This window comes from Gossypium hirsutum, chromosome A12 (genome assembly GCF_007990345.1).
Source record: "Gossypium hirsutum isolate 1008001.06 chromosome A12, Gossypium_hirsutum_v2.1, whole genome shotgun sequence".
NCBI classification, from domain to species: domain Eukaryota; kingdom Viridiplantae; phylum Streptophyta; class Magnoliopsida; order Malvales; family Malvaceae; genus Gossypium; species Gossypium hirsutum.
The window spans coordinates 103,236,986-103,259,030 of NC_053435.1; the positions used below are offsets into that span (position 1 = coordinate 103,236,986).

General features: G+C 31.9%; 2 protein-coding genes across 3 annotated transcripts; one reads left to right on the forward strand and one right to left on the reverse strand.

Moving 5' to 3' along the window:
- Positions 1–551: 551 nt before the first annotated feature.
- On the forward strand, positions 552–3,133 carry LOC107939897 (putative glycerol-3-phosphate transporter 4). 2 transcript variants are annotated; one of them, XM_041083444.1, is made up of 4 exons: positions 552–756; positions 865–1,921; positions 2,219–2,764; positions 2,851–3,133. In XM_041083444.1, exons 2-4 carry the CDS (start codon positions 886–888, stop codon positions 2,886–2,888), a joined length of 1,620 nt encoding a protein of 539 aa, XP_040939378.1. In that variant the 5' UTR covers positions 552–756; positions 865–885; the 3' UTR covers positions 2,889–3,133. The 2 variants fall into 2 exon arrangements, with proteins under 2 accessions (XP_040939378.1, XP_040939379.1); XM_041083445.1 differs by having other exon boundaries at positions 558–741.
- Positions 3,134–6,200: 3,067 nt separating this feature from the next.
- LOC107939894 (phospholipase A1-Ibeta2, chloroplastic) lies at positions 6,201–8,209 on the reverse strand. Its single transcript, XM_016873279.2, has one exon. The coding sequence runs from the start codon at positions 7,979–7,981 to the stop codon at positions 6,365–6,367; it is 1,617 nt and encodes a 538-aa protein (XP_016728768.1). The 5' UTR covers positions 7,982–8,209; the 3' UTR covers positions 6,201–6,364.
- Between the last annotated feature and the right edge of the window lie 13,836 nt (positions 8,210–22,045).

Here is a 22,045-nt window from a genome sequence, read left to right on the forward strand (position 1 = left end):
TTTCTAAATTTGCAAGTAAAAAAATTATGTCTTCAAACTTTTTATCTTACAATAATTTCTAATCAAATCCATAAACAATTTCTCTTTTTAATAAAAATTATATTTATGTTTAAAATTAATATATAATAAATAATAAATTGTATAATTTAAAATTAATTGATAATAATATTTTATGTATGATATTAAATAAATATTAAATTAAATTATAAATAAACAATATTTAAACACATAAAACATAAATTAATCGAATACCATAATTTGTTATGATGCTGTCATGTATGGATTTCTACCTTCTTAATAAATATTATGACATTAAAAGTTTTTGTCGATAATAACTGAAAATATTATAAATAAATTTTAAAAAAAAAACCCATAGATGGAGAAAAATTGTTCTTTTAAGTTAAGCAACGTGTCAATCACTAAAACTGGGATTGCTTTGAACTGCCGGTCACCCAACCACAATCTCAATTCTGGATGGCATACGTGGTGGCTTATATGCATGAGTTTTACCAGTTGAAGCGCCATAAAAGTAGCACGTGTCTTCTGTATTTGATACAACAAACAACCCCTTGTCTCTTCTGTATCTCTTCCGACAACCTCGCACTCCCTCTCACCCCTCTTACTGTCTTTCCCCCCTCCAAACAAAACAAACCAAAGGTTCATCTCTTTCTCTGCAATACAACTTAAAAAACGTATCTTTGTATGAATCAAAAGTTAGCCATCGGATGACATTATCATAAGGTTTGTTTTTGTGAGGTAAAGTTATTGTTTTTTTTTTCTAACGTCGATCTTTGTGTTTGAACATTGGGCTTTTTTTAATGATTATGAACGGTTTGTAAGAAAAAAATCTGTTTTTTTTTTCAGTGGTTAAAGTTTGTGTGAAAGATGTCAAGGGATTCAAATACGAGAAGGCGAATCCCACCTGGGATTTTTCTGATAAAAAGTGTTAGGGGTAAAGATTGGGCCCTAAAATCATATAGATACATAATATTATTGCTTACCTTCATAGCATATGCGAGCTATCACGCCTCTAGGAAACCTAGCAGCATAGTTAAAAGCGTTTTCTATCCTGAATCACTGAAAAACTCAAAGGTTAGCCCTTGGCCTGTTGGGAATGTCTTTATCAAGGAAGAAGAATTTGTCAGTTTTGATAGAAACAGGGTTGAAAGCCAGGGTTGGTATCCTTTTAACCAATCCGATGGTACATCGAAATTGGGCGAAATCGATGTTGCTTTTCTAGCTTGTTACTCTTCTGGAATGTATGTTGCTGGGCATTTAGGGGATACGTTGGATCTTAGGTTGTTCCTGACAACAGGGATGATTGGAAGTGGCATTTTTGTGGGGTTGTTTGGGATGGGTTACTTTTGGAACATTCATGTCTTTTGGTTTTTCCTTTCGATGCAAATGGTTGCTGGGTTATTTCAAGCAACCGGTTGGCCTTCGGTCGTGGCCGTCGTCGGGAATTGGTTTGGAAAAAGGAAGAGGGGTTTGATAATGGGTATTTGGAATGCTCATACTTCGGTCGGGAATATCAGTGGATCCCTTCTTGCTGCTGCTGTTTTGGATTATGGTTGGGGTTGGTCTTTTATTGTCCCAGGAGCATTGATTGCTTCAGCAGGGGTATTAGTTTATTTGTTCCTGCCTGCTTATCCTGAGGATATAGGTTTCAGTGGTATAACTGATTCGTCTCCGAATCTGGAATCATTGTCTCAGGCAGAGGAGGATCGGACTCAGAAGGGACCGGTAGTGAAAGTAGAAAAAAGTTCCGGTATCAAAGAAGGGTCAGGAAGCAGGACAGGAATTGGACTTTTTGAAGCTTGTTTCATACCAGGGGTGATTCCGTTTGCATTATGCCTCTTCTTCTCAAAGCTCGTCGCCTATACGTTTTTATACTGGTTACCATTTTATTTGAGCCAAACAGGTAATTTTCCCATCACCGCACTTGCCGTATTGCTTAATTTACAACATATGTTAGAAATCATTTGTTTGTATAAGGTATTTGGATGTCCATGATTAGCTTGTGTAGATTTTCCTTAACGTTGAGTATTTAAGTATATCTTATTGATTTCGTGGGATAAATACATTCTAGGAGGCTAGTTTACTTAGCATTCATTGTCAAGTATAACTTGTGTGAACTTTTAAGTAGGTTTGTGGTTCTTTCTTATGCATTTTGCAAAATGTTTATGGTTGTCGAATGTTTGATTCCACTGTTTTCCAGAAATTGGTGGGGAGTATATGTCTGTGAAGTCGGCTGGAAACCTGTCTACCTTGTTCGATGTAGGGGGTATTGCTGGGGGGATCCTTGCTGGTTACATATCCGATAAACTTAATGCCCGGGCTACTACAGCAGCCACCTTCATGCTTGCAGCAATACCTTCCATGCTCTTATACCGTACATATGGAAGTATTTCACGTACCATAAACATTTTACTTATGGTCGTTGCTGGCTTGTTTGTAAATGGGCCATATGCGCTCATCACGACTGCAGTTTCTGCAGACCTCGGTACGCACAGTTCTCTCAGAGGGGATTCTCGGGCATTAGCAACGGTGACAGCTATAATTGATGGCACTGGCTCAGTTGGTGCAGCTCTAGGCCCTCTTATCACCGGATTCCTTTCATCAAAGGGGTGGGATGTGGTATTCATAATGCTAATGGTCGGCGCGCTTATTGCATCACTTCTTTTATCACATTTGGTCATAGCCGAATTCACCGAGAGAAGTCACAAATCGGTTCCATCTTCTCATGGACAGCAAACTGATGAAGGTAATATGGTAGTGAATTTAATTGCACATGATGGTGTCGATCTAATCCTTTGCCCTTTTATTTATTTATTTATTTATTTATCGCAGCTACCGGATCGCAACCCCTTCTAAGTAATCAAAGGTGATAAATCAGGTATGGTGTGAACTGTGAAGAAAGTATGAAAATTAAGGGACCTTTTAGAGTACATAGTAGAGATAGAAGTTCCAAAAAAAGTAATAGTTTGAGTTCAGTCAGACATGAAATATATGTATTTGCTAAATTTTGATGGCAATACCAGTCCGAATTTTGATATATTATATATATATATATTCACGGTAATTAGCCAAATATGTAACATTATTTAATTAAAAATATTTTAATATTCTGATAGCTTGGGTGTCAGTTTGAATATGATGTGATTATCTATACACATTAACAATTTGGTAGAAACAAACTTTTTAAATTTTAATGAACTATGCAGCAAATAAAAATACCTGTTTAAGAAAGTTAGATTTGGACAATTGTTTGGTGACATTTGAGTTATCGTAATTACGTAAGAGTGGTAAGTTTGGTTAATTATTGTAATTAATGGGTATTGCTGGAGGAATTTTTAAAAAAATATATTTTTATATAAATTTAAATCATAAATTGTTTTGTCGATATCTGCGAAAAAAATATATTATAAGAATAATTTAGATGTGTTTTATAAAATTATTCATTTATGTAAGTTTCGAAGTATGTATATAATTTATTTATATATACATATTATAAAAATAATATATCTTTTCTTAAAGGAGGTGTTATGATTTTTTAGCATAATTTCTTTAAGTTATGATAAAATATTATATTATTTGTAAAAAGTATTATGAAATTTATTGGAATCTTTATAATATTTTTTTATAAAAGTTATTATGCAATTTATTGGGTAATTTTTTTTTTGTAAAATTTATATATTATAAATTCTGAATTATTTATGATTTAATTTATATATTGTAAGATGGGTTATAACTTAATGAAATTATTTCTCCAAATAAGTACATATTAGTTTTTATGATTCGAATTACGTATTGTTTGTACTGTAGATGTTATTTATAAGTATACAAAGCAAAATTTCATCAGATATGATATTATTTGATAAAATAAAATTATATAGAAATATTAGAAGTTCTTTAATTTGAGATATTCAATGTTTTGATATGCGGTCAAAAGGATATTTGTTGTTCTAAAAATATATTTTATATATTAACAACACTATCATAGTATATTTCATACTAAAATGCTATATACAGTGGATTTCAAATGATCTATATTTCAAAGATATATTGAAGAAATTTTGATAATACAAATTCAAATGATAATGGATCCAATATTTGATGAAAATTTTATTTTAAATATTAAAAAGGGAATATCTCCACAACAAATACGAATAATTAGAATAATTAAATAAAATTATATATAATATTTATTTTTATTATTATTTTTAATAATTATGTTATCAACTAATTTTTTGGTTAAATATAATATATATGATGATTTAATTTTAATTTCTGTTACTTATTTGAAAAGTTTTTATCATGCTAATTATTTTTTTATAGTAATTATATTTTTTAAAGTATAAACTGTGTTAACAAATATAAATTTTATAGATTCGTAATTACAATTTGTACTACAATTTCATTTAATTATAGATCTTAAATGTTAAAAATAAAAATAATTTATATTAATTTTTATAGATATAATTTATTTTTATTAACAAATATAATTCAAGGTCGGCTTGGTAGTTTCAAATTTTTTTAAAAAAAAGGAACCTTTTGCAAGGTGGAAGTTGAATTTAAGAAAATTTGAATTGACCTAGTAGTAATGGTTTAATTAGCGTTAGTGGTTAAACTAAGTTTGATTAAATGCATTAAAATTTATAGTTTACATTAACTCGCCAATCTTTTTAGCAGTTGAATTAAATCGTTGAAAACAACGGCTTTCCTATTTTTAACTTCAAATAAATGAAAAAGTCTTACTCTTTTGTTTTTCTCTAAATTATGACTAATCACAAGTTTAAAATTGCATATCAAAATTCGGGTGAAATACTCGTATATGCTGATTTTAAATTAAAATTATCGAAATAGGCCAATTTTAAAAAGGGTGTGTGAAAACGTGTCCAGCTGAATGTGTTTTCAGCGGATTTTGCAAGAAAACACTTCCAACTGGACATACTTTCTTAATCAATAAAGCGCATTCAGTTGGACGTATTATTCAGGATAATTAAAAAAAAACTTAATCTGATAATTTTAGTTAAAAATCAGCATATATGAATAATTTACCCTCAAAATTTATATAAATATTATTACACGAAAAATAACACAAAAATGATAACAACATACATATTTTCCCTTTTTTTCTACTGAATCAAAATTTAAATACTAACCTGATTTGAAAAAAAACATAATTAATTTATCTTATTTTAGATTTTTGAAAAATAAAACTCTAATTGAATCAAATATTAAGCGTAACGAACCGATTTAACTTTATCCGCCATTGTCAAAATATTTGACTTGCATGCTTTGTGACAATAAATTAAAACTTTATAATATAAATAAAACAAAAAATTTATTAATTAATTTCTAATGAGGAGCATTGACTTTATAATTAATTTGACATTCTAACAACCATCTGAATCAGACAACACGCTATTTCTTATGTTAGGTTAATGTTTCATTCCCATTAATCATCAACACCGAATTGATTTAAATTATTGGTTAATTTCTACAATTAGTCCCTGTACCTTACAAAAGTTTTGAATTTAATTTTTATACTTTAATTTGATCAATTTTAGTTATTGTACTTTTCCAAAATTTGAAATTTTAGTCCTGACCCAAATAGTAGTCGTTAAATACGTTTTGTTAAAATCTAATTACTAGTCATGTAGTATGCTACTATGCATACATTTGTAGATTTAGTCCATATTCTCCAATTGGATCATTCTAAGTCCTTATACTTTTCAAATTTTTGAATTTTAGTATTGATAGAAATGTCACTCGTTAATCCATTAATTGGATTTTCAATGAGTAGTATGTGAAAATAACAACCTGACATAGCATTACACGTATAAGAATGTGTTTGTTGCATCAGATTTTTGAAAATAGCATAAATTAACTTAATGAATTTAACAATTATCATTTTGAGAGGGTTGAAATAATTCGAAAAGAACGGAGATTAAAATAACCAAGTTAAACTATATGGACTAAATCCATAACTTTCTTAAAGTACATGAACTAGTAGCAAAATCTAATCTAAGTTATTCATTAATAAGAAAAATAATTAAATCAAATTAATTAACTCCATTTCTAAGTTTATTTTGCCTTAGTTGGAGTTAAGAAATGGCAAATTTCTAATTTAAGTATATTTTTGCACTCTTAAACTTTGGTATCTAAATAATAATAAGAACCAATGAAATACAACATACGAAAAAATAATTTGTATTTCATATAAAGAGTTATTAATAATTTACAGTGATAATTGGTGATGTCTGTAATTTTAGAAATGAATTACAAACTATCATTTAACTTGAATCTCATAACACATTATATATTTGTGCATTTTTTTTGTTACTAATATATACTTAGACTATCTAGATGGGCTAGGCAAACAACTAGGAATCGGGACCCTAAGCCGATCTCTCTCAAGGTTTAAACTCAAGGACTTATGAGTATACAGTTGTTTCATATTTGATCTTTGATCATTAACCAACTTCACTAAGCTTCTCTTTGCGTTTGATCTAAATGGACAATTTGATGATAAGAATCCATCCACCAAGTGTAGGTATGCCTCTAAATCGTGACAACATGCCATGTCCGCATTTGGTTTTAGATAAGGGGACATTTTAGTGTCGACCCTGAGTTCTGTTCCAACATGAGAGTATGCCCAAGGATTGTTATTGTCAATCATATCAAACACTTTTCCAAAACCATCATTTCTTTGGTTTTTTTGTAGATCCTCTTGTTGTTGATTTGATCCTTCACCAATGAATATACCAGGAACTCTAGTGATTAAGTCTTGGTTGTTAACAATTCGTAACACTTTAACCTTCTTTTCATTAAGCCGATCGACAAAGCTTTTATTACCGACTCGAGGACCACCGAAAGAAAAAACCGCGATGGGAGGCACGTGAGGTGCGCATGAACTTATTTCATCGGCGACTAAAAGGGAGAGTGCGGCACCAAGGCTATGCCCCGTGATTGTAATGCTAAGAGTTTCACCTTTGTAAGTCTCCATCAACCTTTTCACTTCTTCAACCACGGATTCAGCTAAGCTAGGGACGTGAGCACCGGGTGTCTTGTGCAAGCTCAAGAATCCACATTCAACCTTTTGGGTCGGGTTATCCGATTCAGGGATCCGAACCAATTGGGCTCTTAAATTTTCAGCCCATTCCATGCACGTTGCGGTCCCGCGTAAGGCAATCACAATATCCCTCCTTCCCATCCGTTGAATCTCCCTCCGGTCGTCACAAACCGCTACGTACCCGATCCAACTAGACCGTTGGGTCATCCACCCGAGATCCGGAGCCACGTCGTCGACCCAATCCGGCAAGCCGATAGACGAGGTGGCATAAAGGCTCTTGGTCAACTTGTAAGACCTATCGGGTAACGCAACGTGCCTCGGCAAGGGAGCCTGGTTGGTGGACATAGCAGGGTTCGAATGAAAGCCATGGTAAGCAGCTTGAACGAATTCCCCATATCTAACCACTTCCCGCCTTAGATTCTCAGCGAGCGGGTCAAGCAACCCCGACCAATCATTGCAGCCATGGTACTCTCTCCAACGAGAACCCAGGCTGTTCCTCGGCGAATACTCCATATTGGACTTGGATAAAAGCCGTTGAAGCCTATTTAAATGACGCGGCGACATCTCTTCGGCAGCTTTCGTTTCGGGCCAAATCCTCGAAAGATTCAGCCCTTCCAGTAAAACCTTACCTTTGTTTCCGATCGAACCATTGATGGGCGGTTTGGAAATTACTTGTTCGGGTTCAGCTTCGTTTGTCTTCTGGAGGAGTTTTTCGAGGCTGGAAAGGTGTTGCCGAGTCGACTCAGTGGAAAAACATGCTGAAGAAAGGGGCTTTTGAGAACATGGATTGGGTTTGGTTGAAGGGTTTAGAGGAGATGTTTGCCGGCACTTGAAACTTGCCCGTCTGGCTTGGAAGACGTGCAAGTTTTGAGCGGGAAGAGTGTGGCCGACGCCGATCTGCATGAAAAAAAGAGCAGCAAAGAAAGATAAAACTTAAAGAGAAAAGAGGGAGAGAGCTTAAAAGTTGAAACAGCAAAGCGAAGACCGAGTGGGATCGAAAAGAAGAGATGAATTCTAATATTTATAGACCAACGTTTCAAATGAAGTACCCTAATGTGTGACAATGGCAGTTACTGGAAATATGAGAAGGTTTTAAGGGTTAATATGGGATAGAAAGATTTGACATTTTTCTGATTAGCCCCTTGAGCTCTAACGTGGTTCAAGGAAAGGGCCTGGATTATAACTTGTTAATTGGGTGAATAAATTTTTATTTTTATTTATTTATTTATTACTTTGGTAGTTGACTTGACTTTTTTTACAAATCACAAATCATAGTGTACTCACTCACCGTTTAGGGGGTACAATACCGTGTTCCTTCGAAGTAATATGCCTTGTTTAACAACTATTTAAGGTAAAGGGAAGATGGTATGAAAACATTATTTTATATTTTTTATTAATTATTTAATGTTATTTTAATTTTTTTACATCATTTACATATTATTTTAATAATTTTTTATCTTCGACTTTAAACTATAAAATTTTGAATTTAAAATTTTTAATTTTAGATTTTAAACTCTAAACTTAAAACCTTAAATCATAAATAATGAATCTCGAAACTCTTTCTAAATCTATAAATTTGAAATTTTATTTTTGCTATTTATAGTTTCAGCATGAACTTTTATGTATTTGTTATGTGACTCTCTTTTGATGGTTGATGTTGTTAGGTTTGGGCTTTTCTTCAAAAAAAAAATTGGGGGATAATTGGATTTTTTTAATTGGGTGAATGATTTTTTATTTTTAATTTTTAGTTACTTTGGTTGTTGGGTTGACTTTCTTGACAAATCATAGTTACTAAGTGTAAAGTACTAAATTAGAACACCGTGTTTTTTTTTTTTTTTTGAAGTAGCGTTAAAAAATTATTATTTTTGGATGTACTGTAGGTTGGGATGATGCACATATTCTAAACTCACTCAATCCTTGGAATTATGGGAATAATCCTATACCTACCAACCTACCTACATTAGCTCAATTTAATTAGGATTGTGATATTTTAATATTTCATTTATGATCTATGGAGGCTTTATTATTGACCTAAAATTCCAATATGATTGCAGGAGTCTATGATATTTATTTGAAATTGAACTATTCCGGTCTCTTGTTTTTACTTCAGAATTTTTCTTACATAACTTCAAGCCCTCTGTACGAAACCAATCTCAATGAGGAAAATTAACAATCCATGCTATGATTACTTTTGGGAATAATTACATATCCTCTTTAATCAGAGGTATATAATTAAAGATGGAACCAGTAATATAAAATAATTAATTAGAGCTTAATTTCAGAAAATGGTACACCGACTTGAAGAACTTAAATAAATTCTTTTCTTGTTCGTCTGATCGGGCAATAGTAGACGAATATTATATTATAGTTTGTCAAATCATGCCGGCTTTTGGTTGGTCTAGCTTGGTGACTTTCATTACCAATGTTGTAAAACGTTTAAAATTATGAAGGTTCCTTCACAGTACCAAAAAGATTAACAGAAAACAACGAGTGATCATTTTTGAAATGTTTTTGGTGGTAACATATTTTACTTTTCGAATGGAAACATGGAAAAAGACTAGGTTGATTGGTGGGAGGGGACCATAAATGGATGACATGATGGATCATTGATAAAAATAACAAAGGTCCTTGGCACATAATCCATGAAATTATGAAGGTTTTGAAAAAGGAAAAAGCGTAGGTTTTAATGTATAGGAATCGATTATGAAGATTATGATTTGACCCTACAACATGTACATTGGATCACATTTTAATCGAGTTTATTTTTCGTGAATCGAATTTTAATTTAATTGAAATCGATAATATAAGGGATTGTAAGTTTGAGTGTATTAAAATATATTATTTTTTATTTAATGGTTGAGTACATGATTATTGATAAAATAAAATACATGAAAAACACTAGAGAATAATTATTTTTTAAAAAATATTAAAGTAACTTTTTATTTATTAAAATTTAATTTTGTTTTTGTAATTTTACTTTAAAGTTTTAAGTAATTAAAATTTATATTAATTAATTTATGATGTGAATTCAATCTTCTTTTATTATAATTATTATGAACCAATTAGTTTCGAAAGAAGAAGAAAAGATGGTAGACACTGAGGAGGTGGGAAGCTTATCTTTTCATCCGCCATCATTTCCTATGGTTGGTGCAAATCACCGAGAAGTATTTAGTGCTTTTCCGTATCTTTTTCCATTCTCGTACGTTATCCATTGATGACCAAGGGAGTAGCAAGGGGCTGTTATGGCAATGAAAATTTTTATTTTATGCTTTTGAAATTTTTTAAAAATTTTAAATTAGTAAATATAAATTTGTACTTTGACTCTCCTTAAAATTATAAAAATTTAATTTAATATTTTACAAATTATAAAAATATAAACTATAAAAAATTAAAATTTCATCCGGCCCCCCTTACAAAAATTTTCTGACTTCGCCCCTGTTGATGAGGCTGAAAAACATGCACTAAAGAAAATATTATATATATAGACACTCAGAAAGTGAGCGAAATTATAAATATTTATAATGAATATTTTAGAAATAAAAATAATTGTTATAACAAGTAAATTATATAAAATATTTGAGGTGATTATGGTGATGGTTCACATCGTGAGTGATGTGGAGAATCACTTGAAATGGCAATTTATTTGAGTTGGGATGGTGCCTTAGTAACGTATAGGTTATATATGTGGTCCTTTTTTCGCTATGTCTTTCCATGTGCCTTAGTGCTTAAAGAGGTATTTATAAAAGGAGATAGGCTTGACATGGGTCATTAAACTGTTGGGAAAAAACCGAACAACCGAAACAAAGCGAAAGCACAACCGGTGTTCTTTCTCTCCTTATAACTCCTGTCAAAAATTATGGCAAGCACAATAGCACAAGATATGTTCTCTAGCAACCTTAATCAACCACAAATCAACTAATGCAACCACAACAAAAATAAATAGAGACACCGATATTTTTACGTGGAAAACCCCTTTAAATCAAGGGTAAAAACCACGGGACTTTAGAGTCCGATAAAGAGCTCTACTATCATCAAATGTTCGACTACAAGATCACAATATCAAGCCTACAACAAGCATTCAACTCCGACAAGGCTAATAATATGTAATTTTTAGCAAAAGAGAGAAAAATGAGAGAACATCACCAAAAACGTAGCTGCTGAAAAATGGGTATTTCTGACGCTACAAGACTCGGATGAAAAATCCGACCGTACAAAGTCAAGAACACCTTATCGCCTAGCTGCTGTCCAAAAATCAGCTCAATCGAACCACGGATGAACCTTCGATCGAAGAGTTGATCACTGCTGCACCAAACTTGAAAAAACTGAAATTTTCTTCTCTCTTTCTCTCTGTTTTAATTTGAGTTTTTTTTTTGTTTTAGCTCTACTAAAATTTCTGCCCACTCCCACGTTAAAAGCCCCCCAAAAATGGCTTTTGACAAAACCAAAAAGAGGGCAAAACATTGTGGCAGAAAATATGGGTTTCCCACATAGTGGGACCCATACCCAACAAATCTCCCCCTCCAACTATGTGGGGAATGCCTCCATGCCGGAGGTCAAACAACATGCTTCAAACTTTCCTCTTGGTAAGGCCTTCGTCAACATATCAGCACCATTATCATTAGTGTGTATCTTCTCAAGCTCTAACAGCTTAGCTTCAAGAACATCTTGTATCCAATGGTACCTCACATCAATATGCTTAGATCTAGCATGAAAAGTTGAGTTCTTACCAAGATGAATAGCACTCTGGCTATCACAATACAGGACATACTTCTCCTGAGTAAAACCAAGCTCATGCACAAACTTCTTCATCCAAAGCATCTCCTTACACGCTTCGGTTGCTGCAATGAACTCTGATTCGGTGGTGGACAATGCAACACACTTTTGCAGTCTCGATTGCCATGCCACAGCTCCCCCTGCATAAGTGATTAAGTAACCTGAAGTAGATCTCCTCGAGTCAATGTCTCCGGCCATGTCTGAATCTGTATACCCAACAAGAACAGGTTTCTCATTGCCGAAACAAAGTTTCATGTTGGAAGTGCCACGAAGATATCTCATAATCCACTTCACTGCATTCCAATGCTCTCTGCCTGGATTAGAAAGAAACCGACTAACTGTACCAACGGCATAAGCCAAGTCTGGTCTCGTGCAAACCATTGCGTACATCAAACTACCCACGGCTGAAGAGTAAGGAATTTTCTGCATCTCTTCCTTCTCCTTTTCTGTGGAAGGACTATGCTTAACACTCAATCTAAAGTGCATAGCAAATGGAGTATTCACCGCTTTAGCTTTGTCCATACTAAACCTTTGAAGTACTTTCTCAATGTACCTCTCTTGTGATAACCATAATTTCTTGGCTTTTCTATCACGTGTCAGTCTTATGCCAAGAATTTGCTTTGCTGGCCCCAAATCCTTCATTGCAAAGGATTTACTCAACTCTTGTTTCAACTTCTCAATTCTAGAAGCATTCTGACCAACAATAAGCATATCATCAACATAGAGCAAAAGAATAATAAAATCATCACCAGAGAATCTCTTAACAAACACGCAATGATCAGAAGTAGTCTTCTTGTAGCCTTGCTCCCCCATAACAGACTCAAACTTCTTGTACCATTGCCTTGGAGCTTGCTTCAAACCATACAAGCTCTTCTTCAATCTGCACACATAGTCCTCTTTCCCTTGTGCAACAAAACCCTCTGGCTGCTCCATGTAAAGCTCTTCTTCCAAGTCACCATGAAGAAAAGCAGTTTTCACATCCATTTGTTCAACCTCTAGGTCATAACAAGCTGCCAAACTCAGTATAGTTCTGATAGAGGACATCTTCACAACCGGAGAAAATATTTCTTCAAAATCAATCCCCTTTTTCTGAGTATAACCCTTGACGACCAATCTAGCTTTGTATAGTGGAGATGAAGACTTCTCTTCTTGCTTCAACCTGTAAACCCACCGATTCTTCAAAGCTCTTTTGCCCTTAGGCAGTTTCACCAATTCAAAAGTATGGTTCTCATGCAAGGATTGAAGTTCGTCTTTCATCGCTTCAACCCACTGATCTTTGCATTCACTCTCCATAGCCTCTTCATAACATTCAGGTTCTCCCCCGTCAGTCAAAAGAACATATTCATCAGGAGAATACCTGACAGAAGATCGTCGATCTCTGGAAGACCTTCGAAGTGGAACTGCTGGTGGAGCTATAGGTGCTTGTTGTTGATCATTCACAACATCATCCATGGGAGTATCAAAGTCACCTATAGTCTGATGGTCACCACTAACATCACCATGCACATCATCCTGGATAGGATCTGGTGAAGAGTCTAGGGGAACCGGATTCACATCGATCAAGTCACCACTACCTTGTGAATCCACTTTCTCCGTCTTATCAATGTCATCAATGGTCTGATCCTCAATGAAGACAACATCTCTGCTTCTCACGAGTTTCTTCTGAACTGGATCATAGAGTCTATAACCAAACTCACCATCTAGACCATAACCAATAAAAATGCATTGTCGAGCCTTGGCATCCAACTTGGATCTTTCATCCTTTGGAACATGAACAAATGCTTTACAACCGAACACACGTAGGTGATCATATGACACGTCTTTACCAAACCAAACTCTATCTGGCACATCACCTTTCAAAGGAACACTAGGAGACAGATTTATCACATGTGTCACTGTATTCAAAGCTTCAGCCCAAAACGATCTTGGTAACTTTGCATCTGACAACAAACATCTGACTCTCTCAATCAATGTTCGGTTCATTCTTTCAGCTAACCCATTTAACTGTGGAGTCTTTGGTGGTGTTCTCTGATGTCTGATTCCCTGTCGCAGACAATACTCATAAAACGACCCTGTGTACTCGCCACCATTATCAGTACGAATGCACTTCAACTTCTTCCCAGTTTCCCTTTCAACTGATGCTTGAAACTATTTAAACACCTCAAAGACTTGATTTTTAGACTTCAAAGTGTAAACCCATAGCTTTCTTGAACAATCATCAATGAAAGTCACAAAGTAAAGTGCACCACCATGTGATCTTACTTTTATCGGACCACAAACATCTGAATGGACCAACTCTAGCAACTCTGATTTCCTATGAGGAGGATGGCTTCTAAATGAAACTCTTTTCTGCTTTCCTGCTAGACAATGAGCACAATTCTTCAGTGTAGCATTCTTTAAACCCGAAAGTTGATTCTTCTTCGCTAAACAGCTAAGCCCCTTCTCACTCATGTGACTGAGTCGTTTATGCCACAACTCAGTTGAGTTGTCATTCAGTGTCACATTCACCGTCTCTCGAGAAGTCAAAGCTTGCATCAAGTACAAATTTGAGCTCTTCTTTCCTCGAGCCACAACCAAGGAGCCTTTAGTCAGCTTCCACTGCCCTTCACTGAAGGTGTTACAGAATCCCTCATCATCAAGTTTTCCTGTAGAAATCAAATTCAAACGGACATCCGGTGCATGTCTGACATCCTTGAGAGTTAACTTTGTTCCATTGTTACTTACCAAGCTAACATCTCCCATACCAATAACCGAAACCAAACCATCATTACCCATCTTCAGTACCCCAAAATCACCAGGAGTATACGATGTGAAGAATTCCTTCCTCGACGTGACATGAAGTGATGCACCAGTATCAATCACCCAACTAGTCTCGTCGCATGCTAGGTTGACCAAATTCTCATCACAAATAACTAACAGATCTTCACGAGTAACAGTAGCAACACGCTCGAATTTTTCATCGTCATTCCGATCGTGTTTATCACCACCACCTTTGTTCTCTTTCTTCCACTTGAAGCAATATTTCTTGATATGACCTTTCTTACCACAATGATGACACTCAAGATTTTTGTATCTCGATCTTGACTTGCTTCGGCTTTTATCTCTACCCTTTCCATCTTTGTCTCTGTTTCTCCCCCTGTTCTCGATAACCAACACCTCGGACTGTGATGTAAAGCCCTGAGATCTTCTTCTAACCTCTTCATTCAACACACCACTCTTAGCCAAATCCAAAGTAATAATACCCTGTGGGGTAGAATTAATGAGTGAGACTCGAAAGGTCTCCCAAGAGTCTGGTAGAGTAGCAAGCAACCAAAGTCCTAAAATCTCGTCATCAAATTTGACACCCATACCAAGCAACTGATTCATCACACTCTGAAATTCACTAACATGGTCAGCTATAGACATTCCTTCTTTATATTTCAGCGCCATCATTTTCTTCAGCAAAAATAACTTGTTATTGCCCGACCTCGAAGCATACAAGCTTTCAAGCTTCTCCCACAATGTTCGAGCATGTGTCTCTTGACCAATGTGGTTGTAAACATTTTCTTCAACAAATTGCCGAATAAAGCCACACACTTGTTGATGCTCAAATGCCCATTCTTCATCATTTTTCGAATCGGGTTTTTGAGTAGTAAAGACCGGAAGATGCAAAGCCTTCACAAACAACAAGTCCTTCATTTTATTCCGCCAAAGTTGATAATTTGTGCCATTCAACATAATCATCTTGCTCGTATTAATTTCCATAATTATCTGACACAATAACCAAGCTCTGATACCAGTTTGTTGGGAAGAAACCGAACAACCGAAACAAAGCGAAAGCACAACCGGTGTTCTTTCTCTCCTTATAACTCCTGTCAAAAATTATGGCAAGCACAATAGCACAAGATATGTTCTCTAGCAACCTTAATCAACCACAAATCAACTAATGCAACCACAACAAAAATAAATAGAGACACCGATATTTTTACGTGGAAAACCCCTTTAAATCAAGGGTAAAAACCACGGGACTTTAGAGTCCGATAAAGAGCTCTACTATCATCAAATGTTCGACTACAAGATCACAATATCAAGCCTACAACAAGCATTCAACTCCGACAAGGCTAACAATATGTAATTTTTAGCAAAAGAGAGAAAAATGAGAGAACATCACCAAAAACGTAGCTGCTGAAAAATGGGTATTTCCGACGCTACAAGATTCGGATGAAAAATCCGACCATACAAAGTCAAGAACACCTTATCGCCTAGCTGCTGTCCAAAAATCAGCTCAATCGAACCACAGATGAACCTTCGATCGAAGAGTTGATCACTGCTGCACCAAACTTGAAAAAACTGAAAATTTCTTCTCTCTTTCTCTCTGTTTTAATTTGAGATTTTTTTTTGTTTTAGCTCTACTAAAATTTCTGCCCACTCCCACGTTAAAAGCCCCCCAAAAATGGCTTTTGACAAAACCAAAAAGAGGGCAAAACATTGTGGCAAAAAATATGGGTTTCCCACATAGTGGGACCCATACCCAACATAAACACTCTATATGTTTCTTAGGTATAGAAGTAGAGTGGTGGGTGTTGACTTAGAGGCATTTTTGAATTCAACTTGAAGAGATTAGACTGAGAGTTCACCATGTTAGAGAAGTGATAAATTGATGAGCGTTGACAAGAACTATTTCTTGTATATATTTTAGGGATTATGTGGGCATGTATTGTGTGATGTGGTATTTTGGCAAGGTCGAGCTTTACCAAGTGTTTTTTAATCATAAGGTTTGATAAGGATTGATAGGGTGAGGGTGTATAACAATAATTAATATGAATAATAAAATAAGACGAGTAATAGAGAAAATAAAGAAAAAATATGAGAAAGTAAACGATAATTAAAAAACTAGTATGGTCTACCCATATTTCGTGTTAGGTTGATTACTTGTTTATATCAAATTATAGAGTAAAATTTTAAAAGTCAAAATATACTATAAGCAAGATTTTCATAACTGGACCGGTGGTCGAATTGGTTAGACCACTAGTTTGTATGGTTCAATTGAATAAATCACTAAAAAAGAAAAACAAAACATTTTAAAAACAAAAAAAAAATAGCTCAATCAAATTTTTAGCTTAATTCAACTGGTCCTCGATCGATTCAAATAACCATGACTCTAAGTCTCTACACTTTGCATTTGGAATTTACTCTTCCTACTTTTATTTTCAAGAATTTAATCCTTATACTTTTTGGATTTATAAATTTACTTTAAAATTATATATAATCACGTAACATTTTAATTGAAAAGTTAATAATATTAACTATTTAAACTAGTTAATTACATTAAAAAATATTAAATCAATTAATAACATAATAAAAATATAGAGCTAATATTATGTTAGAATTAAAATATAAGGATTAAATCTCAAATTTTAACTTATTAAAAGGAGCAAAGCTAGAATTTAACCACTAAACAAAAAAGGAAAAGAAACATGGTGGGCGTGTTCCATGTGACCTTACTTTTTTATTGTTGATATACTCCATGTGACCTTTCTTTAATATATAGATAGAAATATTTAAAAAAGATAGGGGTAAAATGAGTTATCTGGTCACTAAAAATTAGTGGTTAAGAAATAGAGGTAGCTTTTTAAAAAGATTGTTTTAATTTTTTTAGAAAAATATTTTATTTTATTTATATATATAAAAAAAGATAAAGGTCCTAAACGAGGGTGAGAAAATAGAAATGAAAAATAAAAAGAAAGAAGTTATATCATATGAGAAAGAGAAACTGAGAAAGTTACATGTCTAGTGAATAATTTTATAAATTAAATAATAATAAAATTTGAACATAATCAATAGAATTGTTGAAAAGATTATATTAAATAGCATTTATATTCCTTCCTTTTCAGAATCCTTTTTTAAATGTATATGATATATTTTAGGACTGTATTTAACACTCCAATTATATTTAAATCGAAACGATCAGTCGAACCTGTTAGATTAGGAATTAGTTAGAGTATTGGTTTAAAGAATGATTTTGAACTAGTTATATCAGGAACTGATATGAATGGATTGAACTAGTGATTGATTTTTTTAAAAAAAATTTAATTAAATTGTTTGGACCGACAAACTGGTGGTTTGACAAATTCGACTATTAATTCATTTCTAAAATCATCGGGTATGTCTAACCCCATTAGTTTATGTATTCTTTAAAATTTTGAAATTTAGTTTCAATATTTTAATTTCAAAACTTTGAACTTTATAATTTTTTCAATTTAACAATGTTAATCTGATTACAATGTCTCTGTTGTTCATATGTCTAAGTTAAGTTAAGATGAGTTATAACTTATTTCTAAAGTAGGTTTAAACTTGGGTCTCATTTGATTTGATCCAATCAAAGCGTCCAACTTTATTGTTCAATAAATAATAAAATAATAAAAATATAATTTCATATTTATATATTTATAATTAATTGTATATAAAAATATTTTAAAACCTTTTAAAATTCTTACCCAATCCTTACCCAAGTGGGTTAAGCGAGTCACTTATTAACAAGTTTAGTTAACATGGTAAGTTGTGATTTGATTAAAAGTAAATTATATTAGTAATCACTTAACTATTAATAAATTCATTTTTTGTTATGTAACTATGAAAATTTACAAAATAGTCATCTAATTATTTGGTCACTTAACTATGAAAAGTTACAAAATAATCATTAAACTATTCAATTTTACCTTTTTGGTGACTAGCTGATTGAGGGTGATAGCTTTTAAATTTGATATAATAGAACTATTCAATTTTGTCTTTTTTGGTGACCTGCTTATTAAAGGTTGTAATTTTAAAATTGGAATAATAACAACTTTAACCTCAACATTTATACATTGTATAAATTTGTCTTTGCTCTATAAAATTTAACCCTCAACATTTATATATTGTGTAAATTGGTTTTTTTTTTGTGACCCTTTCACTTTAAAAGCTAAAAAAACTATTAGTTAAATTTGATTGAAAATATACAAAAATGGAAACACCCAAAATTCAAGATAATAATTTTTATATTCTTATTTATATTCTTATTCTTTTAAAATTAACCCTAAATGTTATAAAAAGGGGAAAAAAATTACACAATGTATAAATGTTAAGGTTATTTTTTTTAGAATCAAGACTAGTTTCACATAATTTAAAATTGTTGAGAGTTAAAATTGTTATTATGCCAATTTTAAAAGCTGCCATCGTTAGTCAATTAATGACAAAAAAAAGATAGAATTAAATAATTTATTGACCATTTAATAATTTTTCATAATTAAAGAATAATAAGGTAATTATTGTATAATTTACCGTTAAATTAAAAGGGTGATGTGAGTTTATGTGCCTATATGATATTTAATGATAAGATCATGTCAAACCTAATTTAATTTAAAAGATTTGCGAGAGTATAGAGTACATCAGTTTTTTTTAACATTTGATATATTCAAATGGCTCGAATTAAATTTAAACAATTTCAAAAAAAAATATTTATATTTAATATTAATTATTAAAATGTTAAAGTAAAATAAATATTTAATTTTTTTAAAAATCAAAATAGGGTATTTATTGTTAGTAATCGTAATTAATTTATTTATTATGGGTACTTTTTAAAGAAATAAACGACTGATCATAAATTATATTCTATTTTTTTAATAAAAATTAAAACTCTAATCACATAATTAAAAAATTAATTAAGCAACCATCATAACACACCTTATCATTAAAACATCCAAAAGTTTCATCTTATTCATTATAATTAATAATGTTGGTAAAATTAATTTAATGCCAGTGTAACATACATACGATGGCTTCTCAAGCCCTTTAGACCTGTTTTTTTGTTTTGGTAGGTCCCATGGAAGCTTACCAACAAAGTATTTATAGTTAACTTTTCAAAGATCTAAGAAATAGAGAATTTTTGAACCAAACTTTCTCCAAAATACTATGAATTCAAAGTACAGGAAAAAGAAGAAGAAGAAGAAAGTTTCATGCAGTTGAATGACAGCTCTCTATTCACACATGCAACCATCTTACTATTGCCTTACCCCTAGCCCAATTAATTCCTTTCTTTTCCCTATACTTGATGCCATTAATAAATTAATCCGCTTTTAATAACCTTGATTTCTTTTCAAAGGATTGTACCTAGAAATTGGATTCATATTGGTGAAGAGAAGTCCTTGGGTGTTGAGTATCTAGGCTCGAGGCTCATCATGCGTAATTATATGCACATATGCAATTGTTATTTGTGAGTTTTAGTTCATCGACTTTAGTCTAGATTGCTCTTGTTCTTAATTGATTAGTGTTATAATAATTTGATTCTACTTTGTGATTATTAAGACAATTCGTTATGTTCTAATAACTTAATACTTGTTGTACTCTAATTATAACGTACTTGTAACAGTTTAAAAATAAAACGGATGACAAAGAAAGGAAATAGAGAATAACTCCAAAACTATACTAATATTTCTTGAAAAAAATATAATTTTTAGAAACTTTGAGATATATTATTGATTGGTAAAGGTGGAGAGTTGCTAACGTATTTTGTCCAACAATATTTTTCTACAAATTAATAGTTAAACTTGGCCACTTGCCAAATATTGAAAGAACCATTTTATATATTGGAACATTTTTGTTAATGACCACAAACAAGTAATTTTCAAATATGAATAGGACATGATGTTGAATAAACAATAAAAGTGATATGGTTAATATATGTATTGTATGTATTAAATGAGAGGAATATAAAAAACAAGAGACGTAAAGGAATGATTGGATTTAGAGAGATAAGTTGCATACATAAAGAAAGGATAACGAAGACTTGGTTGGTTGGGGGGCTAAACACATTTTAAGATGTTCAACACAGAGACGAGTGCAGACATTAAGCACTTCTTAAATTGTAGATAACTCAAAATTTAGGAAATTTACCAAGTACCAATTGGACTTTCCTCATTAATTTCTCTTGTATAATTATAATTTATAAAGTTAGATGAACAGGTGTCTATTTCATCATTTTAACTTAAGGTATTAATTAATGATATTACAAAAATAAAATTAAAATATAAAAATTAAGTATGGTAGAGGTAATCATATAAGTAGTGTAAATTTTCTTTAATTTTTTTATAAATATATTTATCTTTTTAAATAATTATAAAGTAAATTTCCAAAAAACACTTTTAATAAAAATCTAGGACAAATTTTATTATTAAAAAGTTCCTTCAAATGTTTTGTCCAGAACTTATAAAATTATATGGATATTCTTTAGTCTTTTCGTTTTCTTTCTTATTATGTAATTAATATAAATATACTTTTCTATATATATATGAAAGGTTAATATTTGATATACTGATAATATATTTTTTTATTTTACAGGTAGTTTTAAAAAATTATTATGTCTCATTTTTCAAAAGATTTTACTATGTTATTATAAAACAATTATCAATCTCTTAATTCTGATTGTGGAGTCTAAAAACTCCATTAACAATATATCAAATATTTTTCATATATTAATATAAACATAATTCACCATAAAAAGGTTTTCTCATTATATATTTAATATAAACATGTATTTTTCATAATTAATTAATATAAAAATGTTTCAATAAAAAAATGCAATTTATTGAATTTATTTTATATTGTCTTTAGTGGCAAAAATTCAACTTTAATCACTAGTTTAATTTATAACCACATTACGTATTATAAAAATATGACATAAAAAGATAATTATAATAGAGAAAAATATAACGATGGGTGACGAATTTAAAAGTTAAGTTAATTCATATATTTAATCACTACTTTATATAATTATTTATATTTTAATAAAATGTCTGATTAAATTTGATGTCTTAAATCAAGTGACATAAACTCAATTGGTAAAAATACAAAAAAGTTAAAGTTATTATTTTGTTAAATGTAAAAATAATTATATCATTTGAACATTTTATAAAATAAATTAAAAATTTTCAGCTAACTACTTAAAAAATCATTTTCTGATTTATACCTAGCTTCCAGGCTTGTTCCAGACCATCGTGTGCACCCAGAGTTGAGCAAACTGGTATCAGTTTAATCAGAAATTGATTGGTCCAATGGTTAACCAAATTTTATGAGAATAGTTTGAACCCGTACTAAACCAGAAACTGTGAACTGAACGATGGATTGAACCAAATTTAATCATCATTTAAGATGGGCTATTTTACCAGTTTTATAACTTAA